The 13356-nt window shown below is 39.2% G+C and overlaps 1 protein-coding gene across 2 annotated transcripts in view; it reads right to left on the bottom strand.

The window, feature by feature from the left end:
• Positions 1 to 631: 631 nt before the first annotated feature.
• LOC112592097 (neurogenic protein mastermind-like) overlaps positions 632 to 13356 on the bottom strand; it is a 20399-nt gene continuing 7674 nt past the window's right edge. Inside the window, exons 2-7 of one of the 2 annotated variants that reach the window (XM_025336078.1) lie at positions 6861 to 8396; positions 3265 to 3567; positions 2979 to 3171; positions 2556 to 2912; positions 2229 to 2446; positions 632 to 2115 (exon numbers count right to left, since the gene is read on the bottom strand). In XM_025336078.1, the coding sequence (XP_025191863.1) occupies positions 1525 to 2115; positions 2229 to 2446; positions 2556 to 2912; positions 2979 to 3171; positions 3265 to 3567; positions 6861 to 8396 (3198 nt within the window). In that variant the 3' untranslated portion in view covers positions 632 to 1524. The remainder of the gene's footprint in view (positions 2116 to 2228; positions 2447 to 2555; positions 2913 to 2978; positions 3172 to 3264; positions 3568 to 6860; positions 8397 to 13356) is intronic. The other variant, XM_025336077.1, reaches the window with a different exon arrangement.

Raw genomic sequence — 13356 nt, 5'->3', positions numbered from 1 at the left:
GAATACTAGTGGCAAATCACACAGAAAATATTTTCTATTACTTATATAATAAGAATTTTCATGATAACTATTGATTATTGTTTAAGAATGAAAAATATTTTTTGTGTGTTTAGCCACTGGTTGAACATTCAGTCTTGGTATTTTAGAATATTAATCGGCAACTACAAATTACTAATAATACAACAGAAATAGTTTGAATAATATATTATATGTGCATACATACATAAATTATATAATTTTTTTTGTTTTAATATTTTTTTTTTAAATTTTATGTCAACAACACAATAATAATAATAATAATAATAATAATAATAATAATAATAATAATAATAGTAATAATAATAATAATTTTACAGACCAAACTGGTTATAATTTAAACAATTCTAAATATATGTATATATACATAAATATTTTATATAATAATGATAATTATTATTTGTTCAAAAGCATATTATGTACAATAAATAAATAATTTAATTATTTGGGCTCATTTTTTTTTTAAAAAAATAACCACAAGTAATTATTATATTTGCTTTTTTATACTGAAATCATAATTATTAAAAAACCATCACAGGGCAGTTTCCTCACTGAAACCTTAAACAAACTTGTAGCTAGTGTGGTAAAATTGTTGTTATGGCAACAAAAACAAAAAAAAAAAAAAAAAAAAAACAAGAAAACAAAAAGAAGAAAATCATCAGGGAGCCACTCGCTTTGGAAACGTATGCAAGAATAACTAGTTGAGATCAAACGAGGTTGTTCCCCCCGTGGGTATTTTTTCATCTTTTTAAGATTTTCAATATCATTTCACAAAATTAAGTATTTTTATTTTTTGCTGACCATCATTTGGTAACTTGGGTTAATTATTTTAGTCGCATGTTTACAACTAATATAATGACCTATTTAATGTGTAGGGTAGTAATTGAATAATAACTATTCGGCACCTCTTTCAAAATACACATTACAAGTAATTTATTATAACATTGTACCACGTAAAGTAAAATATAAATTACAATATATGCACTGTTGAGATATTCCATAATACTTTAACTCATTGGTTGGTAACAATAGTTTTTTTTATGCAAGTCGTACAGTAGAAACAAAGTGAGAAAGAAAAAGAGAAGTAGGAACAAAATGTCGTATTTGACATTTACCTTTCTAAATAGTTATAAAATACAATTTAAATAATATGTCTTTCAAGTTTTTAAGCTAATAGTAGAGTTATGTTATACAGCCTCTGCAGCTTTGACTTTGCACTGGAACTACATATTTTTTAATGGTTATTAAAAATGATTGTTTAATCATAAACAAAATTAATGACATTTTTTAAAAACTATACTTAAGAATTAAATTTTCTTATTAAAAATAAACTAACATTTTAAAAAAAGATGGAGAGTTCTGATTTAAGCTATATTGGCCGTAATGCAACTTTAAAAACAATGTGATCAAGTTCATAGTTATTATCACAGGCATTAAATATTGATCTAGGTCAAAGTATCAGTGTCTAACGTAGTACTATAAAAACGTTTAATGAGCATCAAGGAAATCAAAGTTAAAATCACCAAATGTCTGTTGTTTGTTGTTAAAACCATTCTTATTATCATTAGCGAGTGGCTGATCGAGGAAATCAAAATTGAAATCACTGGGACTAAATGAATTACGAGGCGGTAATCCATTGTTAGTATTTAGCATAGCTGTTGGATTAGCAACAGGTGCAGGTTGCATTGCTGTGCTTGTCGGCTGGTACTGCTGCTGATGTGGATTTCCTCCATAGTTTGAAGCCATGTTACGTTGATACGGATTGCCAGTATTCATTGTTGCTTGTTGTTGTTGCTGTTGGGTGAACGACTGTTGTTGCTGTGCTCGCATCATGGACGGGTGCTGTTGAGGCGTAGGCTGTTGTTGCTGATGATGGTGTTGTGGATGTTGAGAATGTTGTGGGTGTTGTGGGTGTTGTGGGTGTTGTGGGTGTTGCGGGTGCTGTGGATGTGATGGATGCTGAGGTTGTTGTTGCTGTGATTGCTGAGAAACCATCTGTGCATTACTAGCCATACGACTTTGGCCACCTCCGCCCATCTTAACATTCATCGCTTGGGACATATGAAGATTTACTGACATCTGAAAACATTTTAACATTAAAATTAACTTTAGTCAAGGTTGACTTTTAGATTAAAATTTCTAATTTTATTAAAATTTTGGAAAAATAAAGATATAATAATAACACCAATTACTTGATTATTTTGTGACTGCATACTAATATTGGCATGTTGTTGTTGTGTCATAGTTTGTTGTCCATTAGCCATTCTAGCGGACATGTGCTGCATTTGTCCAGCCATCAAGTGAACGTTATTTGGTCCTGTTTGGCAAGCGTTTATGTTTGGATTAGCACCACCATAACCTGCACCAATATTGTTTACTGGATTGTTACCCGCTTGATTTAAATTACCAACTATAACAAAAAAAAAAAAAAAAAAACAATGTATTAGGAAAAGACGAATAATATAAATAGTACTATCGATTAGTATCGATAACCATGATAAATCAGTTTAAGTAATTACTTGAAGCTTGGGTGACTGATGGTCTAAATTGATGCTGTTGGTGCTGGTGTGGTTGAGATTGCTGTTGTTGTTGATGTGGTTGATGTGGTTGATGAGGTTGTTGTTGGTGCTGCTGTTGTTGGTGTTGATGTTGTTGCTGTTGCTGATGTTGTTGTTGCTGTTGTTGTCTTGCCGCTAACAGTTGTTGCCAATCACTATTAAATGCTTCTGAACTGGGTGTGACATTTGGTGGTCGTTGAAGATTCCCTGAGCCCGGGTACATCATATTTCTTTGAACTGATGACATATTACGATCGTAGCCACCAGCCATTGGACCTCCACCACCAGTATTAGCCATTTGTGATCGTAGCATAGGTCCTAAAAATGCATTTAAATCATTAATTTGTATTTTTCAAGTTATTAAAATATAAATAATTTTCATACCCGAAGGTGGAATAGGTTGTTGTTGTATAGGGCGTCTAGATTGAGCACCTTGAGGTAAAGACTGCCTGGTTGATGGTATATATCCTTGTGCAGGAAACTGGGTTTGGCACATACCCATATTTTGGGCAACATTTAGTTTGTATTCAGGAGGAGGTGGTCGACATCCACCAGGACCCATCATATTCATTTGGTTCTAAATACATAAAAGAATGTCAACAAAATTAAATATAAGTTATGTTTAGAAAGTAATAACTTATAATAATAATCAATGTTAGTGTACACTTACGGGTGTCCTATTCATGTGCTGAGGTAACATGTGATGTTCATTAGTCATATTGGGCTGCTGTACATTATTTGGTGGTCGAATATTGGTTGGACTGGCTCCTGCACTAAGCAGTCTAGCACGTTGTTGTGAGAATGTCATACTCTGTGACTGAGTCATATGCATATAGGACTGTTGACCGTTGTCTCCACAATTGGAATTATTATAGTATTGCTGCATGGACGCACCACAATTTGGCGCTGTTGTCGAAGCGACTGAAGCACTGGTCATAAGTCTCTCTTGGATGGCCTGCCCTTGACCAAAAGCCTATAATAAATAACATAATTAGAATTTTTCAAAAACGATACCATGACATAGTTAATACAACTCCATTTAAAATTATTTCAATGTAATTTTCATTATATACACGGACATTTGGGATAACAATTGGAAAATTTAATTTTCAATTTACATCGCCGGTTGTTGTACCTATATACGTGACCCGACGACTGCTGTCTATTGAACATAATATTTTCGAAATTGATAACTTGAAAACGTAACCAAAACACGATTAACAACAATAGTACTATTACAATATCGTTGCAACAAGTTAAAAAATCTACAATGTGTCAATGTCCGCATTTTATCCAAATTTCAGGAGTTAACGTCAATAGTTTTGAACCGTAACGATATCTTGTCGAAACACACACAAGGCGAACAGTGTCAAACCTTTTTGTGTACCTAATAGAAGTTTACCAATCGACCGTAAATAATTGAACTGGGCGAGGTTTAATGGTCTTCATATAATTAGTTTTCATTTTCAACTAATCGTATGCAATGCGTGTGTTATTAAAAATAAAAGGAAGAATAATAATAACAACACTCTAAATTACACCACGTAACACGCTAATACTAAAACAATATTGTCATTTGTTTCAATGATTATTATTTATTACCAGACAAAAACAATAATTTTATTATAATATGCGTATCGTTATTATTTAAGAGACTACGCAGTAACTTAGACGACGCGAGGTATTCGAAATGATAAAATACTATAAAACATAATAATAAAATAATATTGAATAACCTATCATATTATTACTATTATTATTATTGTTATTGTTATTACAATTATAATACGCAACGACCGAATACGGTGATAATCATTGGGGAAAAGACGATATTGTAATAATATTGTACATTATATAAGGGAAAATAAATCGAGAGAAATGTTTCCGGTTTGTTTCTACGTGAACGCGGGCAATAGTGTAATAGTAAAACAGCTTGGCGGGAAAAAGAGTGGACAACGACAAACACTATCACCGGCGAGTCCGAATAAATATAAAATAATATGTTTTCGATCCAAAACACACGAGCGCGCTTTTTTTTAATGAACCGATCGCCATCATACCACATCAAGGACGGGAATCAAAAATTATTTCTTTATTTATTTTTATTTATTTTTTTTTTTTTTGGTATTGCGCACCTGTGGGAATTAATAAAGGATGGAAAAAAAATTATCGGTATTGGTTTCGATATTCCGACGGATAATTATTATCCTTGAACGTCGCAGGTTAATTTATGTCAACGAGCGAACGTTGTGATGTTTGTAGGTAGGAACGACGATTTTTGACCAACAGTTTAATAAAAAAAATTTTATTTTTTTTTTATTATTCCTAAACGCGACAGACAAATGGTAGTCGCGTTATTATAATAAATAAATGCAGGAAGTCGACATTGTCTTGCATAATAAGCCATCGATGGCTGTAACGGTGGACGTGACGATGGTGGAGGTAGTGGAGGTAGTAGTGACTGGTGGTGGTGATGGCAGTGACGGTGCCCGCGCGCCATATACACCGCGAGCATAATATAATACACGCGCGTTACAAATATTACACTGTTGCCAACACATACACATACACATACACACACACACGCACACCCGCCGCCGAAACTCGGATGACACTTGGATTTAATTAAAAAACCATTACGCAGGCATACACGGTCCCCGCGCAAGTCTTTTCCTATGAGTATTAGTACGTACGCTTGTTACACGGAATCTTGATAGACTTTTGAAATGCACGCACGTGTCGGCAACACGGCGGCCGTTGGATCAGAGGTTTTTACTCCAGTGATGTTCATTTTTTTAACAGCCAAACTATTTAGGCCAAAATAATTAAGCTAATAATAATAATTCTAATCGAACGGGAGACTATACGTAGTGCGAGGAATGACGAGAGAGAGAGAGAGAGAGAGAGAGAGAGAGAGAGAGAGAGAAAACGAAATGTCGTGTTGCCGAGTGCCCTTCCTCCCTCCCACCACGAAATCCTTCTGTCGCTGGGGCCGAAGTCATGATGACGGCGACAGCGATGCGATTAGACATTAGCACGGCCGAAACGTGAACTATTTTTCTCTCTATATATAATATGCGTGCGTTGAATAACTGCTGTTACTTCATCCGAGAGGAGAAAGCCGACACAGGAAGTGGACTAGAAGAAAAAATAATACACACAAACCACATAGTGTACACACGAATAATAACATCGCGACGATATTACTCGTGTACCCGAGATACACAATACGAGAGTTGCGCGTACACCAATAAACTTTGGATAACAGTATGGAATATTTGGTCAATTCAGGAGTGAGATGTGGAATACGACGGGGGAGGATGTGGGAAAGAGGTGAAGAGAGAAACGCGTGCGGATTGAAGAGGTATACGCGTATACGACGAATACACACAACGTTTCGCCCACTCGAATCTCTGCGATGTTGTATCGATAATAATATGACTTTCGAGTGGATAACACAGCACAACACACCATACACGAACAAAACAATATTATTATATAATGTACACATGGACCACCACTTGAACGAAAAGTATACCTAACAAAATTACACGACGGCGACAAATGATCTTAATCGTTTTCATAGCGGACTGAAGTATATTATTATTTTGGTAAACATTACATGATGTATTGTTACTAAATTTCGACGGTTTTGTTTGATGTGTCGTGGTTTTTTATATTTTTTAAAATTGGTAAAACGGATTCAAGGGCCGACGTTAAATCGACTAAGTTAGCGATCAAAATAATAACGTCGACAAATATTATAATATCAAAAAGAAAAATAGTTAATAGAATGCCACACCCACATATTATGTTGTCTCAGTCTAACAAACGTACGGCAAAAAAATCTGTAATCAGCTGTTTCAATTGCTGGTAATAACTTTTAATAAAAGATACAATTGGTCTGATAACAAATTTCAAGCTAAGATCATCTGTTTTCTCGTGGGATTCAACAATAAGAATATTTCAATTTTTAAGCGAATTATGACTATGTAAAATATTAAAATTAAAAAATTCTCATTTTGCTTATAAATTAAAAAATTGTAAAAATGAATGAAAAAATACGGATATTATTATCTTAGAATTTAATAATAGGTCAATTCAATGTATTATTATATATTATATAATACAATGTATTATTATAATATAGCTTACTACACAAAATTGAAATTGTTGAATATAAATTTACGAAATCGTATTTCGGAAAGACAACACATGCGGTGTCATCTTGATTAATTGTTCACATTTTATATAACCGTTAATTACCTGTTGTTGGCCTTGTTGACTGACGTGCACTTGTTGGGACTGGGCCATTTGGAACGAGCTGGTTACCACGTCCGGACTGGCGGCGTTAGGCTGCTGCGGGGACAAGACGCCCGCCGAGGCTGCCCCCGGCGACGGCGTTATCCTGCGGGCCGCCGACACGGGGTACTGAGGACTTCCGTGTCCGTTATACTGGTTGTACCGGGACTGGGGCGATTGAAGGGGTTGCTGTTGCTGCTGTTGGGACGTGGGTGGCGGTGGCAACTGTTGTTTCTGTTGTCGCTGTGCCGCTACCGTCGGTTGCTGCTGCTGTTGCTGTTGCTGTGGCTGTTGCGGTTGCTGCTGCTGCTGCTGCTGTTGCTTCATTCTGGGCTTGGGCGGTTCTTGGGGATGGTAATAGTTATTGTTCTCCTGCTGTTGCTTTTCTTGTTGCTGCTGCTGCTGGTGATACATAGAATTAACCGGTGACATCATGTTATAACCATTCGGGTTGGGAGTGCCCGCGGGAGTGCTAGGCGAGTGTATAAAGTCGGGCACGGAACCGGGTGACTGGTAAGGGAAATCGTAACCACACTTCTCCGGCCTCTGCTGCTGGTTGTTGTGTTGTTCGGCTAACTGTTTTAGCGTCTCGGCGGCAACGCAATTTGAATAATTATTGTTGCCACCGCCGCCGCCGCCACCACCACCGCCGCCACCGCCTCCAACACCACCACGCTGTTGCTGCTGCTGGTGTTGCTGCTGTTGTTGATGTTGTTGTTGTTGCTGTTGGTGTACTTGCTGCTGCTGGTGGTGTTGGTCGTAAGGTGATTTAACTGGTGGCGTGCATCTGGCATCGGGTTCAGTCTTTATGGACCGTTTGTCGCACAGATCCACTTGGTTAAAGTCGGCAGGCGTGATGCCCTCACTGTTGAGATCAGATATGATCTCGGTCAACGTGTCTGTATCGACATCTAACATGGGTTCGTTGGTGTTATTATTGATGAATGACAGGTCATTCAAGTCACCGTCACCTGGGAAATCCATCAGGTCCGGTTGCTCTTGCTTGCATTCGTGCATCGGGTGGTCGGTCGGCGGACCGGCCGCCCCTGCTGCACTTCCTGCCGGAATTCCACCACTTCCGGACGCAGTGGGCACTGTACCACCTCCCGCGCCCGGACCCCCGCCTGCTGACTGTTTCGTGGTCACGTCGCTCTGCACAGACGTGTTGACTGACGTGAGCGTCAGGTTGGTGGAGATCTGAGCGTTGTGCTGATGTTCACTGGTACTAAACTCGAGTTCCTGCACGATTTTCACACTGAACTTGGCATTGTTACTCGCGTCATTTTTGGCATGGGGAGACTGTTGCTGCTGCTGCTGCTGCTGTTGTTGTTGTTGTTGCTGCTGTTGCTGTTGCTGCTGCTGTTGCTGAGCACCGCCGCCAACTCCGTTGTTACCGCATGGCGGAATGGGTACGCACTTAGGCGGCGCTGGCATACCGTCGTGGTATACGCCATCCGAACCATCCATGTCTTCACTGGATGGTCGTTTGGTGCCAAATTTCTGCAAAAATAGAGGGAAAAAACGTTTTAAAGACTGATGATAGTTCACATATAAATAACACGAAATTATAATATTTGTGCGCGCGTATTGTTAAAAAAAGGTATGATACGGTGATAAAGTTCGAAAGTTTTCTTGTTATTTGGCAGTTCCGGAACGTGACCAAAGGACATATCTAACTATTATACTATTATAGTGTAATAATACTACTTTCACCGTGAATGGACGTAGCGGTCGTCGTCGGGGTGAAGACGACGATGTCGTTCTCTATATACGAATAGTATGTATATAGTAATAATATATATAACATATAAAATATAAAACCGTAATTAATCCATAAATGTTTAAGTCGTAGAGATTTTTAATATATAGATATATAGTGAACGAAGAGCGAGATTTAATTAATGATTGAAGAGTTATGCAAAACGCCAAAGAATGTTGGCCTACTTTTGTCACAAGCGTGTATACTGCGTATAATCATACACACAATGTTAGTATACAGTGTTCCCCAGTCGAATGTCGAAACGCTGTGTAGCAATGGACACTATCGTATACAACAGTTAGGTATACGTATACAGACACAATACTTGGATCACGTTTAGGACATATATTATTCTAGTGTAAATGTTAAATTTTTTTTCCCCATCATTAGTTTAACTACTCGTTAACTATGTTAGGATAGACATTATTGAATTACTGAGCAAACACACTAGAGGACGATTGTCTTATTATTATACTAATAACGTACCGGTAGCATCAGAGCTGTTAAACGGTCATCAACCTGTATCTCGACAGAAGCGGTAGTGGTGGCAGCGGTGGCCACCACTACATACAATTTTCTAATAACTAATAAGTCAATTTCTTACGGTCGTCCTCAAAAATTTTGATAATAAAAATTTATCATTCTGCTATGTTAAAGTTAAACACCAAGATTTTGAATAAAAATTATTTTAAGCACATTTTAATATTCATAATACGTAGGAAGTTCGTTAATAATAAATTTAATTTTATAATGTCGTTAAACGACACAGCAATGATCCTGACGCCGTGATACGATAACCTACCTATCAGATATAACTTGGCGAGAACGATTTTGCGCGAACTTTTGGCACCATGAACGGTTTCTACGAACCGCGTTGTCAGTCATGTCAATATAAACCTGATAATCTAAATCTCTCTCTCCTCTTTCTCTCTCACTCACTCATACACACACACACACAACACATACATATTTTTATCGAAAACCTAAGTAGGTCGCCATTAAAATTCGCATATTCATTCACCAGACACACATACATATACACACACCAGTATACGACCGTTACCTCGCTGGAAGGTTCGTTTTATTTCTAAAGTGTATATAAATATCGTAACACGGTGCAGTTATTGTAATACGTTCAGCATGTATGGTCGTCGCGAATGACGCGGACGCGCCACACACAGACACCGTAGTATAGCTATTTAGTATATATACTTATATGTATATATATATGTGTGTGTATAATATACACACATACAACTATAATTATAATATATATGTATAACAGCAATACACTAGTAACGCCGCGCAGGGGTTATCAATACCGGTCGACGGGCGGCAGACTTTTCGTCTTTATGTAACGCGACGGCGGCGGCGGCAGCGTCGTCGCCGTCGTCGTCTGTTCGTCAACCCCACTCACCCGCGCGAATATATATATATATATATATAGTATATGTGTATAGGCCCGACGGGGTGAAATCCGATCACTATACATGATATTTTACTAAAGACGAATATCAGATAATTTAATTTCCGTCTACCGTAATGACAAAGTCTCGCTCTACCTCGGGGTCTACACACATATATATATACATATATATATATATATATATATATATATATCTTACATCAATCAACCTCTATAACCAAACATACCGATCGACGAACATCGCGCGCGATGTGTCCGGTCTAATATTGTAATGGTAGAGGTACGGTTGAAACGAGTCGACGACGACAATATTATTATGGTGGGTACTCGTAATATACGTCGTGATAAACGAAACACGGTTACGTGACCGAGACGCGCTTTTTCATTGGTGCGCGCTAATGGATTTTCCTATACCGTTTTCCGAAAAAACATGTTTTTGCGGAAATTCGATTTAAATTCGAAACAAAAAAAAAAAACAAAAAACAAACGACGCGTGCCTTACGCGGTTACGGTCCTCGCACGGTTCGTCGTACACGCGGCACCACACGTGTGGCGTCATGTGGTCCGTCGATCCGTCCGGCGTCGTAGTCGTTTCTCGCGGGACAGCGCAAGCGTCTTGTGCGCATCGGCCGTGTGTCGACATCTCCTATAACCACCGCCACCGCTACAGCCGCCGCCACCACCGACGCCAAAAAACCCCGCGCGCGACGCCACATATCGTCGCCGAGACAATGTCGCAAACCGACGGCACGACGACCCTCGCGCGCTCACACTACTGCATCGCGAGCGGTGTGGGAAAGCGTTGACGCGCGCAACGCTCGCAAGTGGCCGTCGGCGGCGGCTGCGACGCACGCGTGCGCGCCCGCATCGTCGTGTCGCGCGCGCGAGCGATCGACGCCAGTTACGCGCCGTCACGAACATGTGGTGGTGGTGGTGCCGCCGGAATGAAACAACGTGTTTTCCAGCCTAACCTTTTCGCACCTCCCCCATTTTCGTGTTGCTTTGAGGTTTTGGGTTTGTACGGTCTCAAATCGTCGCTGCGAAAACGTCCGCGTCGTCGCTCCAGTCCCGACGAGGCAACAAGTTGCGCCCCGACGACGACGCCGCCCGTTGCTCGACCACCGCGATACGCAGTACCCGGCAATTTTATTTCTTATATTACTCGCGTTCAGTCTGAGATTTATTTTCTATATATTTCCCAACGATTCTTAAACTCAACAGTACACTATATTATCGGTAATTCATCTGACGAAAATGTTCATAGTTTAAGGTGATAATATCTGTTAAATATTCTTTATTATTAGTTATTATTTACTGTACTGTTATTTTCGACCGCCTGTAGGCGATGGTGGTGGTCGATGCCTCTCCGATGTTATCTAGTTTCGATTTTATCGTTGCACCAACTGTTAGAAAATACTCGTTTTCTTTCGGTTTGCCTACTCAATAATATAAAGACTGATAATTCGATACATTGCGATTACTGTTGACTAGCCTGCATTGTGCTCGTTTCTGAAACGACTATTGTACTAATAGTTAGCCAGGACGGTTGAAAGTGAACGTCATATGATATAATCCGTGCGTTTATATATTTGTCTGAAATATTATGTTGTTGGTTGGCCTGTTATATTCCGCGCGATTCTGATCGAGTACGACGACAAAGAGCAAATAACAACGTTTAAAAACGTGTGTCGACAATTTCAATTTTCCTTTTAAATTGATATCGTTCCCACGCAAATTAAAACGTTAAACGGCGTACTCTCATCAATCACAAGTTTTCCTCTTCCTTATGTGATTTTGCATGCACGGTATCATCTCTTAACACTCTAATGACCCCGATACTATAATATTGCCTTATGAGTTTCTTACCATTTATTTTATTTTAAATAAATCCGTTATCTATATTCAGCATTCTCGAGATTTCCTGTTAACGCGCACCCGTTAAGCTAATAAACTATTACCTACGAGCCATTTTGTATGAATCAGATAAGACTTGAAAAGTCCTTCAACTTGGGGTTGGCTAATATCAATAACTGCACTGCGTTGTTCGACAACACCCCAAGAAAATAGCTATGACTCGATGAGCATTTGTGTGGTATTAGTTGGGACAACAAACATTGATGCACGTTGAATATTTTGCAGTGAGTTGGCGGGTGAGACCGATCAGTGTCAAAGCGTTGGAGTTCAATATTACTTTAGATTGTCAAACATTACTAATAATAAGCCATACTCTGATATGTTGAATTCGCAAAACATATCATGTGTTGTGATGTATACGAACTAACTAATTAGTTCAAAATTATTACTTATAAGTTTATAATTATTTATTACGAAACTCCCGTTACAGTATTATTTCCAAAACAAGTATTACCAACTTATAAGCAATACAATTCCTCTGCAAATACCGTGTATTATACGATAAATTCGATGAACTGATTACGTAATATCGCGCGCATCATATATACGATTTCATATACGAAATCGATTGCTGAAAATATCGGCCAGAATGTCAATTGGTATTCTTCAGGATATAAGCCATGTATATACAGTCTAGGAGATTGATTCTAAGGTCAGTGCATTCCTCGGCTTGTGTCCGTGTTAAAGTCAACTTAGGCTGTTTCTTCATAATGTTAACAAACGATGATGTTTTACATAATAAAAATGCTAATCTTTTCGAAAAATCATCTTGCATTACGTACATTGCGTTTGTCATCCCGGCACACGTCGGTGGTGATTTTTGTTGTTTCAGGTGTTTCAAACCCTCTGGATTATTCGTACGGCGGCGAGCAGCAGGCGCATGAATCCGGCAAGGTGAGGTGGCGGCGGGGTGACGAGCGCCGGCGGGGGTGATGCCACAGAGTCGATACCGATCTCATGTCTCTCTCCTACCGCCGGTTCGGCGTCACGCCCTACCGCCACCGTATGGCGTGTTCCAGCTCATATAATATCGGTGGCCGGCGCGGGCGGCGGTCGCCTCGCTTGCGCCATACCACCCTTCCGCGTCCCCTCCTGTGATTTTGATGTACATGCCGCCACCCGTCGCGCGCACGCTATGTCCGCGATGCATTTCGCCTGCACGCTCACCTTCAACCCACGACTTCCGCCATTCCCCTCGAGCGCGCTTCTGCGGCCCATTATAATATGTTTGTATGCGTATGAGGTGTGTGTGCCATGGTAGCTTGTTGTAGAGATTATATACACAACTATATAATAGTGCGGAAAACAGTATATAAACCTATATGGTGTAACCTATTGGCGGGATGAATTCCCGATAACGC

Source organism: Melanaphis sacchari, unplaced genomic scaffold (assembly GCF_002803265.2).
Source record: "Melanaphis sacchari strain LSU unplaced genomic scaffold, SCAv2.0 Contig157_pilon_pilon, whole genome shotgun sequence".
In the NCBI taxonomy this organism is placed as follows: Eukaryota; Metazoa; Arthropoda; class Insecta; order Hemiptera; family Aphididae; genus Melanaphis; species Melanaphis sacchari.
Note: the sequence above shows the minus strand (reverse complement) of the source record. Positions and strands in the feature narration are given on the sequence as shown.